Here is a 19,997-nt window from a genome sequence, read left to right on the forward strand (position 1 = left end):
TTTCCGGATTGGAAATTTTGAATGACGTTAGGGCACGAGATTAAAATAGTTGAGGTTGGGTCGTGTGAATTTTGTAGCATGAGCCAAAGGAACTAACCACAGGACCTTTTTTTTGTCCGTTTCCGGTATGCTTGGGTCAAAAGTGCTCATTTCTCTTTGAACAGAAGACGGTACTTCTGAAATAATACAATCTAATCCTCAAAATAAAAATGGGAAGGTAAACCAAATCTATTTTTCCCCATTTTGTTTGGGTTTTAAACGCAGCTAATTTCTTCGACCGCTAACCCCGCCCACCTTTGCTAATCAACAGTATGGCGGAAGGGCCCTGAGGTTTTGCTTTTCCTCTGCTGCTGCATTAGGTTACCCAGCACAACTGGATGTGCAAACCAGATTAGCTCCCACCCGCCCACAGACACAAAGCCAGTCCACTTTCCTGAGCTCCCGAGTTTAATGGTGTGCTGTTCGGCAGTTTTGCAGTCCTCGAATGGGAATTTCGACGCACGAGCCCATTCAACATTCTTGCGGACATAACTTGAAATCCCAAAATAAGGGTTTGCGGGCCAGTTGGAAGTTAACAAACTGCAAAAACACACACTAAAACACTTGTCATTGGAGAAAGTATACACTGTGGTTCTTTTTGCAGGGGAGAGCCAGAAAGCAGCAAACTTTGCAGTGACCCTGGAAACTTTTGAGAAAAATACCAAAAGACAGCATGAGTGCCTGTGGGGAAACAAATTTGTAGTCATTTTTGAAGCACTTTAAAGGGTTATAGGACATTAAAACAAGGATTCTCCTTACACGCAAGCACCTCAAACAACCTGGGAAGCTTGGTCAAGATACAATTTTTAAATTGGGTACAACACATTTCTTATTGAATCATTTTAGGTTATTAGTTTCCTATTTTAAGTGCTGTGTTCATGTTCAAACTGTGCCGACAAAATTTAAAATCAAAATGAGCTACAGTAATTTTTAAAAAATATGAACATCCACATCATTCAACATTTACTCCCACCACAGAAAAAAGCTGACTTCACATTCACAGGCGTCAACTTTATCCTGGGACGCAAGCCTCTTTCCATCCGGTGACGCCCTTAAAAATTGCTGCGGTAGAGCCAAAACAAAAGATCAGACATTCATCTATATTCCAAGGAGAACGGTGATGCTTGTTTGAACAAACTTTATTGGGTCAACAGGCTGCAACATAAAGCCACACTTGGAAAAAAACCAAAACAATGCAAACACATGGAAAGACAGAAATAAAAAGGCCACTTTTTTTTGTACATAGCCATTGGAATCATACCAAGAAGTATGACATCTGGAGAAGGCAACACAAATGGATGGCACTCCGGTGTGCGCGCGCCTAGCAATCAGTGGGCCATGCAAGGGAATGCTGAAGCTTTTTTTTTTTGTTTTTCTACATATTGAAAATAAAAAGGATCGAAACTGTACCGCCGCTCGGCTGCCAGTTTGGAAAGGAGATCATTTAATAAGCAGGCATGTGGTATGTTACCAAAAGAATTAATTTTAAGTTAAGGCTAGGCATGGCGAAAAAAAAAAAAAAGTCTAAACAGGTCTGAAATAGCTGATAACCATTTACAGGTACATGAACAAGCAGGATTTCTTTTTTTTTCCCCTCTTACAAACTTAACTGAGTAAGGCACTTTTCCAGAAGCAGCGCGCGGCTAGCAAGTAAGAAGCAGGCGATAATGTACACGTGTTGCGACAATCTGAGCGTGCGACGCTCGTCTTTTAGGAATTCAGGCCTGATGAACGTAGCAGCGTCGGTGGACGCTTCACAAGTATTTTTTGTAAACGTGGCTAAAAATGGGATGTTGCTAAGGCAAAAAAGACTCCCTGTGCATCTTTGGGCTGTAGCCTAATGCCCACCTGCCGATAGTACTGCAAAGCAAGTTTGTATTCGATACTGCGCGGCCGAGTAATACACAAAGCATTTGATTTTGGTTTCCGAACCGTACAAACGCGGCACAAGCAAAGCTCGTCAGTACAATGCTGAAGTCCCGTGCCAAAACGGAGGGATTTGGCGTGAAAACGGCTCATGGTTTCAAGGCATTCTCTTCACGATTTATCAAGTGGCTTTTCAGGATGGGGGGAAGAAAAAAAATATCCAAAGAAGCAAATACACTTGAGGACAGAATTGATTCATTGCCTGGCCAAAGAGTTGCCCACCCAAAACTAGTCGTCGCCTGCCAAACACGATGGGCAACAATTTTTTGCTGGAAATTACAAGTGGCAAAAGAACTATCAAAAATAGACAATTTGGAAGAAATGCAATTTTTTTGTGACATTGAAACCATTTTATAAAGTTTTTCTTGTGTTATTTCCAACCCAAACCTATATTCACGTGAACTCCACTTTGGCCAGAGTATGAATCATTTCGGCCTTAATTGTTACATATAAAGAGGAAAGAAGGAAACAGCATGCAAAAAACAACAACCCTACATTCAGTGACGAGCTCTGTAAAGCGCACAAAAAAAAAAAGGCAGATCGACGTTCCTTCATTAAGACTTCCCTGAACTTCACGAAAACCTAAAAGATGGACATGACGACTAAATGACAGCAAACAAAACAGAAAATAGCAGCACACAGCCAACAAGACTCCTCATTTATCAACATTTTCTTCACCATAACATTAAACCAAACCCTGCAATACAACAGAAGTGACACTCGCCGATTGCCGGGAGTGTCAAGTCATAACGACCGTACGTGAACTCGCCATCTACTTTGAGGGTGGGAAAGGTGTTCAAATCTGACTTTTAATACGGCCGGGCTTCTACCGTCTTTCCACGGGTAACTAAGGCTCTTCAGTCCAGCTGGGATACACGTCACTACACTCGAGTGGGGGGGGAAAAAAATAAAACCCATTCTTCCCCTCGAGTTTCCTCGTCGACGCCACGCCAGACGTTTAAAGGCACTTGGCACCTACTGCGTTACGGTCCGCCATCGAGGAACGGCGCACGTCGCTCGCGTCTAACTCGGCATTAAACTAACTCTTCGACATTCCTAAAAATACTATACAATCTTTTTCCATTTTGACGACCGTCGCTGCAATCGGACAGCCGGCGGGGTGGGGGGGATCTAAGGTGACGGCGGACAGGAGATGGGACTTGATGTTTTTATTGCATGCAATTGTCCACGAGGGGGCAGCGGTCAACGTTATAACTCGCTTCGGCTGATCTTTGCCCACAGCAAGACAACACCAATCGAGCCGCTCTCCTGACAAATGGCTTGTTAACCGCGGCGGGGGAGTGGGTGTGAGGGGGGGGGGGGGGGGGGGGGGGGGTGATCAAAACCTTTTCAACTACGACCAACATATACAAGATAAAACGGCGTTCGGGAGAGGGGCCGGAAACGATTGGACAGGCTAAAAGCTAAAGTGAATTTTTTGGAAAGTTGTCACATTGAACAACTCCAACAGTGTTTCCCTCTTACGGGACAATCAGCTCATTTCTATGAGGAGACTTCAAACAGCATCAATTTGCAGGTGTCACTGATTTACGAGGTGTAAAATGGAGGCTTGCGGGGGGGCTCGGAAACACTGTTAGAGTCATCGAGGGAAGCGGACGGGAGTGTTTTGGTTAACGGGGGTACATTCTGAGAGGCGTGGAACCTGAGCGCGCGTGGCGCGGCCTCAGAGGGTGTGGTAGTTGCGTTCCTTGGACTTGCAGAACTTGTAGAGGAAGAAGATGACCGCCTGCAGTCCCAGCACCAGCACGATGCCGCCGATGAAGCTGGCGGCGTCGAAAGTGGAGTTCTTATGAGGGGCCGGAGAGGGCGTCACAGGGGCGCTTGTCGTGGAACTGCCTGGAAGAGTCGATGGGAAAGAAAGACGCACCCGTTGTTACAGTGGATGAAGAATAGAAGCACAATTAATCGGTTTGTTGAATTTTATGCAGTTGAAAGAATATTGGCATCACCCTATTTATTTTAAATGAAGAAAAAAAAAGTAAATAAACTTTTTGGGCGGGAAAAAAAAGTCAAAATATCGTCTTGAATTTTTTTTTCTATAAAAAAAAATTCCTTTGAAAATGTTACTTTTCTTTTTAACTCAGGAAAAAAAGACCAACTCCGATTTTTTTTTCATTCTTGATAAAATCTGACTTTTCCCCCCGAAACAGACAAGCTGAAATGTTAAATTGAAAGTGCCATTTTACCCCCCCACCCCCCATGTAAGCTTATCTTCAAAATACAAATAACAATCCAAGTTAGTGTGCAAGTCCCACCAGCCACTTACTTGAATTTTTGGACGAAGCTGTGGGTGCAACTGTGGAGATGTTGAGAGTGGGTGTCGGCGCCGCAGTCGAAGTGTTGGTTGAATTGGCTGCGGTTGGGTCACAGTGACTGTTAAGCGCTGCATCGTTCAAAAGTTTTTTTTCCAAGCAATAAACCATAAGAGAGTGCCACAAGTTCATTTGGCAAAGATCACGTTTGTTATGTTCATTTTTCAGTGAATCGTACAATCTTATGCTCACCGAGCTAACGTTTGGGCTCTTTTTTTTTGGGAAAAACTTTCACGGCATATTTTCAATGAATGAACTGCAAATTGTATTGGGTGTATTCTAGTGTGCAGGGGTCGGAAACCTGCGGCTCCGGAGCAAGACTGAAATTGTGCAGAAAAATCAGGGAGATGCATTTCCAATGGATTGATCATTTGAATTAGCATTTGTGTTTGCTAAGAAGTTCAGCTCTAGAAGTTTTCTCTTAAGGTCAGCTTTTCAATTTGTTTGAAAGATACCTTCAACCCTGCTTTTTTTTATTTTTTATATAAGAGTTCAAAATGTGTTCATTTAGTAAATAAAATGACTTTTCTGAAACATCGATTTCCCCGGAGTCAACCTCTGCCCCCCCACCATTGTCGTTTCAAATGTCAAAAAGTGTTTGCTGCGCCCAGTGTTTTTCTTTTCCATGGAAACCGCGACGAAATCCCTCTGGGTATAAAAAGGTTGCCGACCTGAATCACTCAAAACAAGCTGACAAACAGGAAGGTGTGCACCTGTCATTCTGTTAAAGTTAGATACTGAATTAGGCAAGGTTCCAGTCAAAAATACTTTAGAAGCACAGTAGGGTGCGCGAGGCAGGCAGCTGGAGGAGGAGGAGGAGGAAGCGAAGAAGGGGTTGCGGGGGTTACCTGTGGTGGGTTCAGGACTGCTGCTGTGAGAGGTTGTGACAACAGGGGTAGAGGACTTTGCAGTGGTAGAGGCAACAGGTGTGGGAGTCTGCGGGGTTGGGGTCGGCTCAGCTGGACAGGAAACCATCACCGGGACAAGAGTTTGAAAACGGGGGAAGCCACAGATACCACAGAAACCACACATTGAAATACACTCCCATGTCAGTTCAAATTATGTTAAAAAATAAAATAAAATAAAAAAAACACTGCGAGAGACAGAAGGCAGAGAGCTGACACATTCAAAGCAAAGTAGCACTCACGTGACTTTATAGTCCAGTTAACGATGAAATTTGGTGCGCAACTAAACGCAAGGAGGCTGTAAAAATGTGATGTCGGCATTCAGATCTGGGTCAGGGTTGATAGCCACGATCATTTGGCCTCAATACACGAAGGTCGCCTAGCACACGTCGTTTAGGACGTGCGCTCTATTGACCCCGACGTGAACAAAACACGTAATATAATCATTCAATTTAGTCAGATCATGTGACACATGAGGTTCTTGTACTGTTGGGAGACCTACCGGAGCAGCTGGCGTTGCTACAGGTGGTGTTTTTATCCAGGAGAGTCACGTTGTAGCAACCGCCGCCAACGGGTGCTGAAATACAAAGACAAATTCATGGGTTTCATTTCTCTTTTATTTGAATAGCTGAAAGCAACCGAGGCAAAATAGCGTGCCATAAATGATGCATCCACGATGAGTAAATGAGCCGTTGATTCAGTACAAATTCCAAATTTAGTGTGTCCGCAATGAGATTACAAAAACAGCTTGCGCAATGGCGGCCTCGCAACGACAAATACGCTGTGACGATAGACTGCGCATCCAAGAGGAGCAGTTTTAGGCACCAAGCTACTTCCTGCTTGGTATCTTAGCAACCGGTGCCAGATTTGGACATAATTGGGAGACACTCGGTCAACAAAATACACCTGTCGGTCACATCTCATGAAAAATGGATGCCTTACGACAAAGGATTAGAGTGAGGTACAGAAATAAAAGCATATTTTAATGACATTTAAACTCGAGGCCATATAATCAAAAATTAAATATTGGTCTGAGTGTTTCAATACATTTGTAGAGGGATGGATCATGCAATCCAATTACTCATTAACCAACAAATGGGACTTTGGACCTCCGTGAATGTTTCCTGCCCCTCAAAAGAGGAAGTCCAGACATCGACGCTTTCCCCAATAAAACATTATTGTGTTTACAACGGGTCAGTTCTGCAAACCTCAGATCGACAAATATCCGCGCTCACCCGTTACGGATGAATTAGCGTTTCTCAGCGAGTCGTGACTCACGGCATCTTGTGACTGCGGATTCTTTCCAACCCACTCACGTCACTTTAAACATGTTCGAGGAAAGGATGCCATTCATCAATAAGTTAAGACCATGTATGTTTGCTGTCTTTAAAACAAAACAAAAAAAGGCTGTGGAACCACATCTTGCGAAGCTCAATTAACGCTTGTTTGTCAGATCCGGTTTATGATTCACCATGCCAGCATACAAACTGAACATTATAAAAACAACTTGTTCTGCACACAAAGCTGACCAGATCCCGCCTCATTGTCTGCAGTGGATTCGTTACGCAATTATCTGCCAAAGGATTTTGTCACATGTCGGTTGAAATATTTTTGACACCTTTTGGGGAAACTTTGCACGGCCATAGGTAAAAATTGCGTTGTTTTAACAGGCAGGTGTGAAAAGGTTGGGCCTGCACTTGGATATTTGCAAGCGAGGTGGTGGTTTATACAAACTACAAATGAGGCCTCAGATGGCTTGGGAGCAGCGATGATTGCGGGGGTGTTAGCTTGCCAGTGCTTCCTCCGGACTTTCAAAACAGCCATTGATGGCTAGGGTTATGGGCACTTTTTGCTGGGTTCAAAAACAACAACAAGTCAGCCATTCTTGAGCCAGAAAGAGACTTTGGCTCCAGACAAACTTGGTGGATGTGTCAAGTCAGCACTGTTACATCTGTCGAAAGTATATCCTGCCAGATCCTTTGTTCAGGATTGCCAAAGCCTCAAAGTGTCTCGGCAAACACCAATTGCAAAATTTCTGTGGACTTTAGATAAAAGGTCTTTATCGTAGAGCTGAACATTGTAACCTCTTAGGAGCTTGTTGGCCTTCAATGAATTAAGGATATACAATACCATTTTTTTTAACAGATCGATACCATTTAACACACATTACATTTGTCATTTTTGTGGGGAAAGCTGCAACGGATTAATGACATTTTCATTTATTTTAATGGAAAAGATCATTTGCGAATAGGGTTTGAGTTAGAGATGCGGTCATCATTTAATATATTTTTTAAAAAGCAACAACTTGCAACTCAAAGTCACACTTTAGGTATATACACTATTTCGCTGTATTTTTGAAATACGCTTTTTCAACTCGACATCCATTTGAATTGTTGTGATTTTTTTTCCCGTTATATTTTCCTCTGCGCCCCTCTCCTCATGTGCAATGTGAGAGGAATACGGCAAACCTTTTAGCATTAAAAAAAAAGAAAAAAAAACGCTTGGGATCACGGCATTTGACAACATTGCCAAGCAGTCAGACCAGTTTCGGAATCAAATCTTCATATTGGGTTGACTTGTCAAACCGGTCGACAACTCAGAGATCCCCGCCTGCTCTCAAATGAAGTGATTGTGGCGCAAATCTGACCAAAACAGTCAGGATTAGCCACTCATTTGGAGACAAGCTTTCCTGCAGCTAAAGCTTTTTTTGGTTTCCTTATTCATTGGGCCGCGGTGTGAAGACAAGTCAGGTTTCCTGCCACAAGGTCGCCTTGCTTCCTCTGCTACTTTTTCAGTCAGACTTACGAGCATCAGGCATTATCACACGCCTAATGCAACTCTTGTTCATATGTGCAGTCGCACGAGTGGTCAAGATATGAGTGTGTGTTGGTCTTTTTTTTTAATTTTTCTTTTTTTATGTGAGTTACAGCCAAAAAGTCTGTAAACTCTTTTCCTGACACTGATAATCTGTTCTATTCTTCTGACCTAACCACACAGGCATTTTTTTAGTGTGTGTTTGGTGGCTATTACAAAATCAACTTAGTCCAGCTAAGCAGATTTGCATGGGTCCGGGGGGGGGGGGGGGGGGGGGCAAGAGTAGACGAGCGCAGCATGTTCCTACATGTACAAATTCTGCTTACACCGCCACTATAGGGAACGGATCTGGCGTAAACAGACCTTGCCCGATAAAACATTTCAAAGGAAACCAGTCATCGCAACAACTGCTGTTAATCCTCAATGTGTGAGCCCAAAACAATAACGAAAACTGGCCTGTCACAGTCACGCGACTGCTGTTTTGTGCAACATGACGCCAGCGGTCCTTACATACATTCCCTCCATTCCCAGGAATCAGGAGGAGTCCGAGCGGACAATTCGGGCCTCACAAAGACCGACCTGTGGCCCTCTCGTCGCGCATACCTGACACACATACGCACATTTAGGGATGGAAGGATACTCACATGATGGGCAGTTGAGCCACTGGCAGTCATTCGCGGGGTCACAAGCAGTGCAGTTGAGGGTGGGGCATTCATCTGCAAACATACCAATTACATTTTTTAAATAAATCTGGATTTATTTTAATTCTTATTTCTAATTTTTGCTCACTTGTGGGCTTGCTTTGTTGAGCATTTTCACCTATCTCCTTTATTTTAAAATAGATTTCCTGAGGGGGGGGGGGTCCCCAAACTATTAATTTTGAGGCACAAAGACCACTTGATACGTTGTTAAATATAAGATGGCTTATTTGATTCTAATGAGGGAACAACTCTCTCACTATATTTATTTAACGGGGTTTCACAAGCCCTTTCCAATGGTAAAACTGAAGTGAAACTGTCAGAATTGTCTTTTTATGAAAAGACAGTTTGTGGTTTAAATGACCAAAAAAAAGTAATCTGTATGGAAACAAATATGGGGCTCACCTTACCTACGCACATACAAATAACACGTGTTCGATTGCTGTAACTTGCATCTAATTTTTCCAGATTCAAATCAAAACGAAATAGAAATTATTGGTTTAAATTGTGGAACTGAGTGTCATTTAGTTCGCCTTTAACACGGCAACGCTCGGCTAGCTTACACGCTGACCAGCGTGGAAATGAAACTGGCTCGTCGCCAATTGGATATTTTTTAATACGTAGCACCCGGTGGGGGAACAGTGACATCAACTTGCGCCTCAATTAAAATATTATTCACCTTGCCTTTTGAGCTAAGGGGCCATTTTCTCATTTGTGTACACGATCTTGAAGGTCTTGGGAAATGCGTCGAGTCGCTCGAGGCTAGTCGGTTAGCCGTTAGCATCGGCGCGAGCCAGCGACCGTCCGGTGAACTTACCTGAGGCTGACGCGACGCCCGCGCCAATGACAACCACGGCTGCCACGGCGACCAAATACACCTTCGCGTTCATGGCTGCGGTCGACTTATTAGAGCGGCGACGAGATACGTGTCGGGAATGAGATGGCGGTGATTTTCTCGGGCTCGTCGTTTCGAGTTTGGCACTAGAGGCTACCGAGGGAGGCAGAAGAAGCTTCGCAGGCTAAACTAGACGCTTCCTACTTGACAGATCATGTGACACCTTCTACTTTGGGGGCGGGGCGAGGCGGGGGCAGGTTGGAGGGGCAGGGCCAATAGTGTGACGTCATTTACCGTCTCATTTGAATTGACTTAATTACTTTGTGTGAATTCTGGGCCTGCTTAATTGAACACAAAGCTGAAGGACGCCATCAGTGTAATCAGTGCACCCTTTGACATGTAATGGAAGTCGCTATACGTGACTGGCAAAGAGAAATGGACAAATACATATTTGCCATTTGAAAATATTCATTTTCAGACAAATTAGGGGATATGGTTGGATGTTTTCTTTTTTTCTTCAAGAAAACGCAGCATACGAGGAAGAACAACCAAAGGTAGAAGACGAGACAGAAGAGGGGGTTTTCCCCCAAAGCTAAAACTATAAAGAGGCCAAAAACTGACAAAGGCTAACACAAGGCAAAGGCAAGATTGGCGACTCTGGTTGATAAACATTTTAAATGAAAAAGCCAACAAATACGTATTTCATATACGGCGGTTTCAATACATATGGTTTCAAACAGTTCTTGTAAAACAAATAGTTTTTTCTTTATTTTATTTTTTTAAATATGAGCTATAGTTTAAATACACCACAGTTTGCAACTGTACATTCCTTCTTGGGTCTTTGATTGGTGGTGGGGGCCTCTTCTATCCTCCTGAGGACGTCGACACCCTCCACAACTTGACTAAAATAAGCAAATAAAAAACATGCTTAATCAAATCTGAAGATGCAAGGGTTTGCGATTGAATCGCTGAATGTTTCATCATGGCGACTAACCCAAAGGCAACATAGGTCAAGTCCATCCACCGTGTTTGTTGCAGGGTGATATAGAACTGGGAGCCGTTGCTGTGTGGCCCCTTGTTGGCCATACCCAGAGTGCCTCGCTTGGCGTGAGAAAGAGCGAAGCTCTCATCTGAATGCAGACATACGGTCAGACAAATAACACTGAAAAGTCATTATTCAACGGCTGCCGTACCGTCAAACGTTGCTCCATAGATGGCCTCGCCTCCATTTCCTCTTCTTTCTGGAGTAATATCTGCAAAGAAAAGCCCCAAAACATGCAAAACATTCATTTAAATTAAATTATATTTATTGATTAAAGTGGCAGCAGTGTGATGTGCCTGGGCCGTGGCGTACCTCCTCCTTGCACCCAGCCATTGGGCACCACCCGATGGAACAGGGAGCCCTTGTAGCAGAGCGGATAACCGCCGGTCGACTGGCCCCGCTCTCCTGTGCAGAGAGCCTCAAAGTTCCACGACGTCCTCGGACACACGTCCGAGAAGAGCTGCGTGACAGAAAAGAGCAAAGATTGGTGAAGCACATTGCTCAGCTGCAATATTCTGAGGATGGTTTCATGACACTTTTTGAAAACGTCCATGTATCCATTTTCAATAGCATTTGTTCCCCTTAAGGGTCTCTGGACATTAAGCGATATACACCCAGGAGAGGTCACAAAGACATCGCAGGGCACATATAAAAAAGCACCAATTAACACCAAGGCTTAGTGTTAAAACTGTGCCAAACATATCATGTGAGTGACTCACTATGGCGACCCTTGACCAGGGAAAATTGCGTCTTGGGTGTGTTATTTTTAACCACAGTACGACTGATAATCTGGTAACCCATTTCTTGATAGCATTATCTCATCAGAATTGTTATCACCCCACACCCTCAGATCAAATCTTGACCCAATCCCCTAGGTATAAATAACACAGCGTAGGCAACGCTGAATTAGCTGTTTGACCCAATTTGTGTTACTTTGAACACAGCAGTTTTAAGACTGCATTTTTCACTGCCAGGTTGAATATGTATTTTTTCCAAAAGACATCAATTTACCTCAAATAACAACCGCCCCACTGGCTCTCCTCCAATCTCGATGTCCATGAAGACAAACCTGTGCTGAATAGGAAACACAACAGTTTATTTTTAACACATCCTCCCCAAAAAAACAAAAGCTATCTAACTAATATTACGAGACTTTTGATTCAGATCCTATTTTGACGAGTTGGTTCATATTGTTAAAAGTCTTTGACTTTGAGCAAGAGGCACCACCGGTTTGTTTATATTTGTGGCTATGGTTTGCTGTGGTTTGATGTTAGACTTGCCCGAGTTGCTTGGAGATGTTTCAGGTAGTATTCGTCCACGCAGGAAGCCTCAGGCTGGTCGCACGTGAAAGCCCACTGGTCTTTGGCCCAGGTGACGAGAGCATCGTTGTCCCCAATGAACTGGCCATCCACAAAGCACATGACGCCACTGGAGAACTGCCACATTTCACCACGCATTTCCTTTAGTCACAAGAGGATGTCACATGATGTCAACAGTGGGGAAGTTTTTTTAATTCATTGAAGATGTACTTGAATACATGTTAGGATCACGAAGCAAAAACAGAAATGTTCTGTTCATATTTTGGCATTGCATCTACTTTGAAAAATGGATATACATCAGAGCTTTCTGTTGAAGGCAGATATTTTAGGATTTTCCAGGATTTGGGGGTGAGCTGTGGCCCTGCATCCCACCCGGAAGGATTCACACTGAGCTGCACATCTCCATATGAAAAACCAAGAACAGAGCAACAATTCTGTTCTGGCTATGGCCAATGTTAAAAAATATAAAATACCATTCATACCATACAATCACCATTCTTTATTTTATCAAAATACCTTCTTCTGGTTGTCCAGAAATGCATGCCAGTCAAATTCAAGTAATGCAAGAATTTCTGGATCCACAAACTCACGAGGAAACTTTTGTTTTAGTCCCTGTTTGGTAAATAGGGAAAAAGAAAATCACGTCAGAACATCCATCCATCCAGTCATCCATCCAATCATTTTGTATATTATCGAGCCTAGCCCAGCTGACTTTGACCAAGAGGCAGCTAGTAAATCCCGGACTCGTCGCCAGCCAATTGCAGGGTATGTGTAGACAATTAATTCAAACCGAAGGACAGTTTATTCCATTGAACCAAAACTTCTGCACGCAGCTGCTTACCTCGATGATGCTTTTGGCAATGTGAAAAGATTGCTCTTTAATCAAGCCCACTATTTTGATGTGGAACTTTGGTTCCAAGTCTGAAAAAAGTAAATAAATAAGAGGAACGTCATACACCCAGCAATAATTGGTTTTATGCATGTTCATCTCATGTGTTTCATTGCAAATATGCATTATATTAATTGTATACATGATGCACAAGTTAAGTCGGGATCTTTCGAGTGAGTTGAGCAGCGCTACAAAACAACATGTAATTGTTAAATTGTACCAACCGTTCGTACGTGAAGCAGACATTTCCGATGATAAGTTGGTGGTCTTTATGGTCATTGAGATATATCAACTTTGTAGTTCATAGAGTACTTTAGTTCAGTTTTTCCCTTTAGAATTTGTGAAATTACGGCTGTCTCGGTCTGTAAACAGTACCCTTGTGTCCATGGTAACACCGATTTGGCGGTGCTTTAAGATGACGTCAAATTAGTGCGACAATGCGGACGTTCCGCTTTGTTCATCGATCTCTAGTTATCACGTTTTGAACTCAGTAATCTTCTTATTGTCGGATTTAACTATTCATTTACGTTATATTAGATATTTATATATATTTTTTGTAAACTATGCCGGGTTTTAAATAAATTTTCACAATTTTTACGGGTTTGAGGACAACAACGAACGTGCATTGGTCAATTGAAAGCGAATTGGATCGCTGCCTCAGAGGCGCCCATATGTTTGAAAAACATTGACTCAGTTATTGTCTTATGTATCCGATCGCTGTCAATTTTCTCCTCATTTACCACATATAAAAGTACACATTGGTGTGGAGATGGGTGTACACGACTTGTGGTCTATCCTCGAACCTGTGCGAGAGTCGGTGCCGCTGTATAGCTTGAGCGGGAAGACGCTGGCTGTCGACCTCAGTTTGTGGGTTTGCGAAGCCCAGCACGTCCAAGCAATGGTGGGCAGAGTCACAAAGCCCCATCTGAGGTAATACTCGACACTCATTTTAAGTCCACTTACACTGTAACCTTTACCTCATCAAAACTTTTGAATGTGCATGTCCGACTGTTCAGTGTTTTAGTCCTTTCTGCAAAACTTAACAAACACCTTGGATTTGAACAAGGGTTCTTTAGACTGTTATTTAACTCACTGAGCGGAGCAAACTCAATTAACCAACCACGATAATACACAGGAATCTATTTTTCCGGGTGTCATCCCTCATTCTTATGGGGGTGAAGCTGGTATTCGTCATGGAAGGGGAGGCCCCGAAACTGAAAACAGAGACCATGATCCAGAGGACTGCAAACCGATTTGGAGGGCCCAAAAACGCATCGAAATCCTCCACAAGTACCAGCAGAGGACGCTTTAATGCTGTCCTCCGAGAGGTTGTTTTGCTCGTTGACACCGATTTTGAACATTATTGCCGTGGTGTAACGTTGCCACCTTCTTGTTTGCAGTGTGCAGAGATGCTTGACTATCTGGGAGTGGCATGGGTGGTTGCCGCAGGGGAAGCCGAGGCCATGTGTGCGTACCTGGACTCACACAGTCTTGTGGATGGTTGCATCACCAATGATGGAGATGTGTTTTTGTACGGAGCGCGGACCGTCTACAGAAACTTCAATATGAACTCCAAAGTGCGTACCGGTACTTTCATTAGCTCTCCAACGTGTAACATGATGTCACAAAAACCTGAGATTTGAACAACGGGCTGTTGACTTTTTATATCCACTGTATGATGATGTTGGCAACACACATTTACATGTTAAGAGTTTTATCACATATTTAAAGTTGATCTTACAGACAAAATCGTTTATTAGTTTACTATTTCAAAAAACAAAACATGGACAGCATGCATCATCAGCTGTTGTATTTCCTTCCAGGACCCCCAGGTGGACTGCTACAAGACCTCCCGGATCCAAACAGAACTGTGCCTCTCCCGAGAGAATCTTGTTGGTCTGGCAATCCTCCTCGGATGTGATTACATTCCCAAGGTACGTTTCATGCTACCCAAACAAACCACACACAACTTATGTTCTTCTGTTACGTCATTTCGTAGGGAGTCCCGGGCGTGGGTAAAGAACAAGCTCTCAAGCTGATCCAGACCATCAAAGGGCAAACGCTTCTGCAGAGGTAGAATTGAAAATAAGCGGCGCCACAAAGATAAGCAGAGCGGTGCGATGATGTGGCATGTGCTGATTCTCTCAGGTTCATGCGGTGGAAAGACGAGGTGGCGTGCGTGTCTCAGGGAGTCGCGAAGAAGCTTCCCCACTGCCACATATGTCGACATCCAGGTGAGTGAGCTTTGATCTCGCACCTTCGCTTGGAGAGCAGATAAGAGTTGGGCGAGTGTCTTAAATATGTGGATTCAAAGGCAAAATTACAGCAAAATGTTGAGAATAGGATTTTTTTTCCCCAGGAGGCTTAACAAGTAGAAATTTCATTCACGAACTAATTTCACAAATTGTTTTCCAAACTTTTGCTTGTTTGTTTTAAGGCTCAGCCAAAGGCCACGAACGCAGCGGCTGTGTGCTTTGCGACAGTCGGCGATTCTGCCAACCTCAAGATTTTGACTACCAGTGTCCATGTGATTGGCACCGCTCAGAACGGACCCGGCAGGCTCAGTCCATCGAGGCGAATATCAAAAAGTACATGGAGGGGAAAAAAAATTGGTCTCATCTACACACACTGTACTTAGCAGAGCCATCCGAGGCACTTTTTTCTTACGAAGATTGTTTCCTTGTTGTTTCAGGAAAACGCTGGCGAGTCAGCAATTTCCATTTTCAGAGGTCGAGTTGTCACCATACGCCTTGTTTGGTTTTTATTTCGGAATAGCTGTTGCATTGGTGTGTTTTTATTTTAAACACGTCTTTCATTTCAATTTCCCCTGCAGATTATCAACGAGTTTCTGCTATCCAAAGATAAACCCGTCGAAAACTTCCAGAGGAGGCAGCCAAATATGCTCTCAATGCAGGTAATACATTATGTCCATCCATAGCAGGGCCTTTTTCATATTCGTAAGGTTCCACATATTTTAACAATTTGTGATTTTTTTTTCAATGTTTTGGGTCTTTTTTTCCCCGTAGAAATTTGCTCTTGAAAAGATGGATTGGCCGAAGCACTACACCAGTGAAAAGGTTTTGGTTCTGATGACCTATACGGAGCTGATGAACAGAATGTGCGGCAGAATTACGTCATCGCAAATCAAGCCCATCCGGTAGTCCTATTCGAGAGTATTATTTTATTCGATGTATTCTTTCCTATTTAAATTTATTACAATGCTATTGTTTGATTTTTTTTAAAAATTTCAAACCTTTTTTCCCCCACCCCTCTCCGATAAAAAAAGGATATTGAAACCACGCGTGAGGAATTCTGTTGCTTGCTACGAAGTCATCTGGAGCACACCGGGCAAGTTTAACCACACGCGCGCTCACACACGGTGCAAAAACATCCTCTCGGCTTGAGTGACAGGAATGCTTGCTGCGCAGGGTAGAAGTCAGGTTGGGGTGCGGGGGACGGATGGGGCTCCTGGGGGGTTGTTAGTGACTGGCTGTGAGGTGCGCTTCAGAGGTGGCAGATGCCTCACAACAGCCGCTAGGTGCTAAACTGGCTTCCTCCCCGTGCTGGGCAATCTGTCATATTAACAAGCCCCTCTTCTTAACATTTCAACCTGAAACGGTGTGCAAAATAAAATAACGCCACACCCCTCCCAAAAATATCGTTTTAAATTTTTAATTTGTGTTCACATGATTGTTAATTTTATTTTAACTATTTTTCCAATGTATTATTCTATAATGCATTTTGAGGTGCGTACGCTTATTGTAAAGCTTTTGTCCTGACATTCTGATCTTCAACCCTCATCAATACTAATATTAAGAATATGTTGGGGGGGGGGGGGTTTGTTTTGTTTTTTACACACAGAAGTTGGATTCTGTTTTCTGTAACTGGATCGCGGTGATGTAATTTCCATTGTTTATCACATCCATAGTTTTGCATTTGAACTTGGAAAACGATGTGAATTTGTGAAAAATGATACCCCAAAATATTGAGAACACAATAAAAAAAAAAATCTCACTTTCATTTTAAATGAGGAAAATAAGGTGGTGAAATAAAATTGCCCTTTTTGTCCCTCGCAGATCATTATGTGTTTGCGGAGGATTGGCCTGCCGAGGATCGGCACCAGGTGAGGTCGGTGGAGGAGGAGAGCCTCTTTCGTGTGGCGTTCCCGGAGGTGGTGGGGAGCTACCTGAGGGACAAAGCGTTGGCTGAAGAGAACAAGACGAAGAGTAAGACAACAATGGTGTTCAAACGACATCCTTTCGGTCAAATATTGCTTGATACGTTTGATATGTGGAACATTCGAATTTGTCCCTCGGTGTGGTTGTGAAGCCGAATGGTTGTCGGTCTGTGTGTGCCCTACGATTGGCTGGCAACCGGTTCGGGGTGTCCTAAAGACAGCCGGGATAGGCTCCAGCATGCCCGCGACCTCCGTGACGATAAACGGATTAGAAAACGGCTGGATTTTTTATTTATTTTTTAATCCATCAATTTCGTGTGTCCCCAAGAGCTCCGTACCCAGACGTGCCAAGTTGTTCCCATGACGATCAAAGGCACACGGGGAGCGTCGGCTTGTTTTTGCAAGCGAGGCCGTTACGGCCGCTCCGACACCCGAACATGTTAGTTTGACAGCTTTGGCCGACACACATCAAAGACTCAGATGGAGCCGCGAGGTGTCTCTGTGTCTCTCTCCGTCAGGGTTGTGCTTCACCTTGCGCTTTAACGCGAGCAGAGGGCTTCCGCTTCCTCCTATGAGCCTTGACGTCCCACGTTGAAATTGGAAGCGCAGGAAAAGTAGTCGTAGAGAGGGAGAATTATCTGTAAGGAAAAGTCATGAAAATGGAATTTTCCCTTTTACTTTTAGAACTCACGGTCTTGGATATAAAGTCTACACACCCCTATTCAAACACCTTTTTTTTTTGTGATTAAAAAAAATAAAATGAACTTTTTCCACCATTATTATGATATCTAACCAATCGCATTCAAGTTCCTGATCAACGGGAGTCAGCACACACCTGCCACCATTTAAGGGCCACCCTGCTGAGCCCCAAATAAAGTTAAGATGTCCTGGTTTTGTCATCGGTGCTCACATTGAGTCTCTGTGCCTCTTTCAGAGAGGAAACCAAAGAGTAAAAAAGAGAAGATGGCTGACAAAGCCGATGGTGTCTCGGACCTCCTCGCGCAGATGACCCTCGAGAGCTCCTCTTCGGAAAAAGCCAACGGCCAAACACGGCCAGCCGTTCTTCCAAACTTACAGCAAGTGGTGCTTTTGGACACACCTGTCAGCCATAAACCGCGTCAGCAACTCACCCAAAAGTGTCCCAGTACCCCTCTCTCTCAGGCGGATTCCTCACCGGCCGCTATCGACGCCCTTCGTCTTAGCGACATCGACTGGGACGCGTCGTCCTTCACGGCCACCCCGCCGGTGCAAGCAGCAAATGAGGACGTCTCCAAAAAACGAAACCTCCTTGCGCCAATTTTAAAACCCGTAGCAGGCTCTCATAAAGACAACGGCGGTCTCAAAATGTCAGGTGAGGCAACTCCGAGCCAGACAAAGGCGGACAAGAAACCTGCCCCCAAGTACAAATTTGTCAGAACAGCAGCCGCAAAAGTGCAACGGTGCCTCTCTGAGCCGTCTCAGGTGGACAAAGACAGAAGCGTGGCCGTCAAGAAGAGCGTGTGCGTGAGCGTGTGTTCATCCAGCGAGGATAGTGATGCGGAGAACCGGCAGATCGGGCCTCGCCGAGCCACCAAGAGCAAGTTCGGTGGACGGCTCCTGTTAGATCGCCCGCGACAGCCCGTTTGTGGACCAGCGAAAACCACCAGTGAGAGTGTCCAATCCTTTTTTCAAAGTGCGGCAAGTGGAGATCACGTCGCAAAACTTCAACGCCAAACCCAGCAGGCAGAAGCCGACATGAATGACATGTCCCCGCCCATCCTGGCGTCCCCCATCAGTGGGTTAGATAGCGACGAATCCGTCATTTGCGGCGACAGCCCTTTGCCGCTGGTCGAGAGACTCAGGCTCAAGTTCCTCAAGTGAGAAGCAGGACGTGAAAGTTATCATGACATGATGATGAACTGTGAGGTGGATGTGCTGCCCAACTATCAACAAATAAAAATAATTAAAAAACGAAAGCAAGCACTGGGGACTTAGTGGTTTTCACGTTTGCCTTGCATTTGGGAGGTTTGGGGTTCAAATCTTGACTCACAATAATTTGGAGCAACTTTAAAAACAGGAATCCAGTTTTTATGTATAATAAGTGTTATTTAAACACACAGGTTCCTTTAGAGAACTGCGAGCTGTTGGTTTTACAGCCCTCCGCTGTCGGCCCCCTTGATCATGAGTGAGGCCTTAAACACCTTTTCAGACATGAAAAGGTCTGGCATGAGCTTGGTGACAGCTGCATCCTCTCGGCCAAAGAACTCCTCCTCGCCAACTTGCGTCCAGCCGTATTCTTATTGGCATGGATTCGTTGTCGTAATAAAACCCTTAAAACAACCAAAGTGCTTGAAGAAATGAGCAGTTGGTTCTCTGGTGGCGGACAGAAAAAAAACACAAAACAAATGACGGTTTGCTGTCAGATGAATTTACTAGTGACTTTTGCATTGTGTGCGGATGAGTGTGACAACAGATTAAGAACAGCTTTCAGTATGTTGCGCAGTTCTATACAAATGCAAATTAACGTTGGAAAATGGGATTTAATGAAGGCCATAAATATGTAATTACATTTTTTTTGCATTATGGCTTTACAGTTCTTCATAAAGCAGCTTATTTGAAATTATGTATGTGTGTGTATGTTTTAACTTATTTTTCCACCGTGCCCTTTACGGGTAGCATTTTATGTATTTGGGTTAGCTTAAGCAGCATTGACCGAAGTGACATAAGTTTATTGTTTCATGAATACAAGTGTATAATTTTCCACATTTAAATTAATAGACATTTTCAATGTATTAGTTTACTTTTTTTCCAATTTTACCTTTATGTGTTGCATAGTTGTCCTTATTTTTTTGTTTGTATGTATGATGTTTGTAGAGCTGCATTCATAAATGAATAGGTGGAATGCAGTTATTTTGACTTTTTAATCAATTGATAGACCATTTTATGCCTGCTGTCGGATCTTTTTTTCCTGCAAAATGTTTGATTTTTAGATTATGCTCGGGAAAAAACACACACACAATAAAAAAAACTGATACAGTTGT

General features: G+C 43.7%; 3 protein-coding genes across 5 annotated transcripts; 1 reads left to right on the top strand and 2 right to left on the bottom strand.

Moving 5' to 3' along the window:
- Nucleotides 1–1,160: 1,160 nt before the first annotated feature.
- Nucleotides 1,161–9,754, bottom strand: LOC147185602 (uncharacterized). Of its 2 annotated transcripts, XM_086104076.1 has the most exons (6): nt 9,533–9,754; nt 8,662–8,733; nt 5,706–5,780; nt 5,147–5,257; nt 4,253–4,339; nt 1,161–3,822 (listed from the first exon to the last, which is right to left on the bottom strand). In XM_086104076.1, the coding sequence occupies exons 1-6, from the start codon at nt 9,603–9,605 to the stop codon at nt 3,650–3,652; spliced, it is 591 nt and encodes a 196-aa protein (XP_085960202.1). In that variant the 5' UTR covers nt 9,606–9,754; the 3' UTR covers nt 1,161–3,649. The 2 variants fall into 2 exon arrangements, with proteins under 2 accessions (XP_085960202.1, XP_085960204.1); XM_086104078.1 differs by lacking the exon at nt 5,147–5,257.
- A 551-nt stretch (nt 9,755–10,305) lies between these two features.
- Nucleotides 10,306–13,179, bottom strand: LOC147185603 (uncharacterized). Of its 2 annotated transcripts, XM_086104332.1 has the most exons (9): nt 13,025–13,174; nt 12,753–12,832; nt 12,428–12,523; nt 11,873–12,052; nt 11,604–11,666; nt 10,905–11,052; nt 10,744–10,803; nt 10,545–10,680; nt 10,306–10,452 (listed from the first exon to the last, which is right to left on the bottom strand). In XM_086104332.1, the coding sequence occupies exons 1-9, from the start codon at nt 13,077–13,079 to the stop codon at nt 10,341–10,343; spliced, it is 930 nt and encodes a 309-aa protein (XP_085960458.1). In that variant the 5' UTR covers nt 13,080–13,174; the 3' UTR covers nt 10,306–10,340. The 2 variants fall into 2 exon arrangements, with proteins under 2 accessions (XP_085960458.1, XP_085960456.1); XM_086104330.1 differs by lacking the exon at nt 12,428–12,523 and having other exon boundaries at nt 13,025–13,179.
- A 68-nt stretch (nt 13,180–13,247) lies between these two features.
- Nucleotides 13,248–19,939, top strand: LOC147185604 (flap endonuclease GEN homolog 1-like). Its single transcript, XM_086104594.1, has 13 exons — nt 13,248–13,730; nt 13,936–14,128; nt 14,201–14,377; nt 14,624–14,734; nt 14,800–14,873; nt 14,949–15,034; nt 15,238–15,388; nt 15,493–15,529; nt 15,634–15,714; nt 15,827–15,957; nt 16,087–16,148; nt 16,877–17,026; nt 17,912–19,939. The coding sequence occupies exons 1-13, from the start codon at nt 13,570–13,572 to the stop codon at nt 18,835–18,837; spliced, it is 2,340 nt and encodes a 779-aa protein (XP_085960720.1). The 5' UTR covers nt 13,248–13,569; the 3' UTR covers nt 18,838–19,939.
- The last annotated feature ends 58 nt before the right edge of the window (nt 19,940–19,997 follow it).

The sequence above is a fragment of the Hippocampus guttulatus genome, chromosome 23 (assembly GCF_054856545.1).
Source record: "Hippocampus guttulatus isolate MCC_2025c chromosome 23, RoL_Hgut_1.0, whole genome shotgun sequence".
Lineage (NCBI taxonomy): Eukaryota > Metazoa > Chordata > Actinopteri > Syngnathiformes > Syngnathidae > Hippocampus > Hippocampus guttulatus.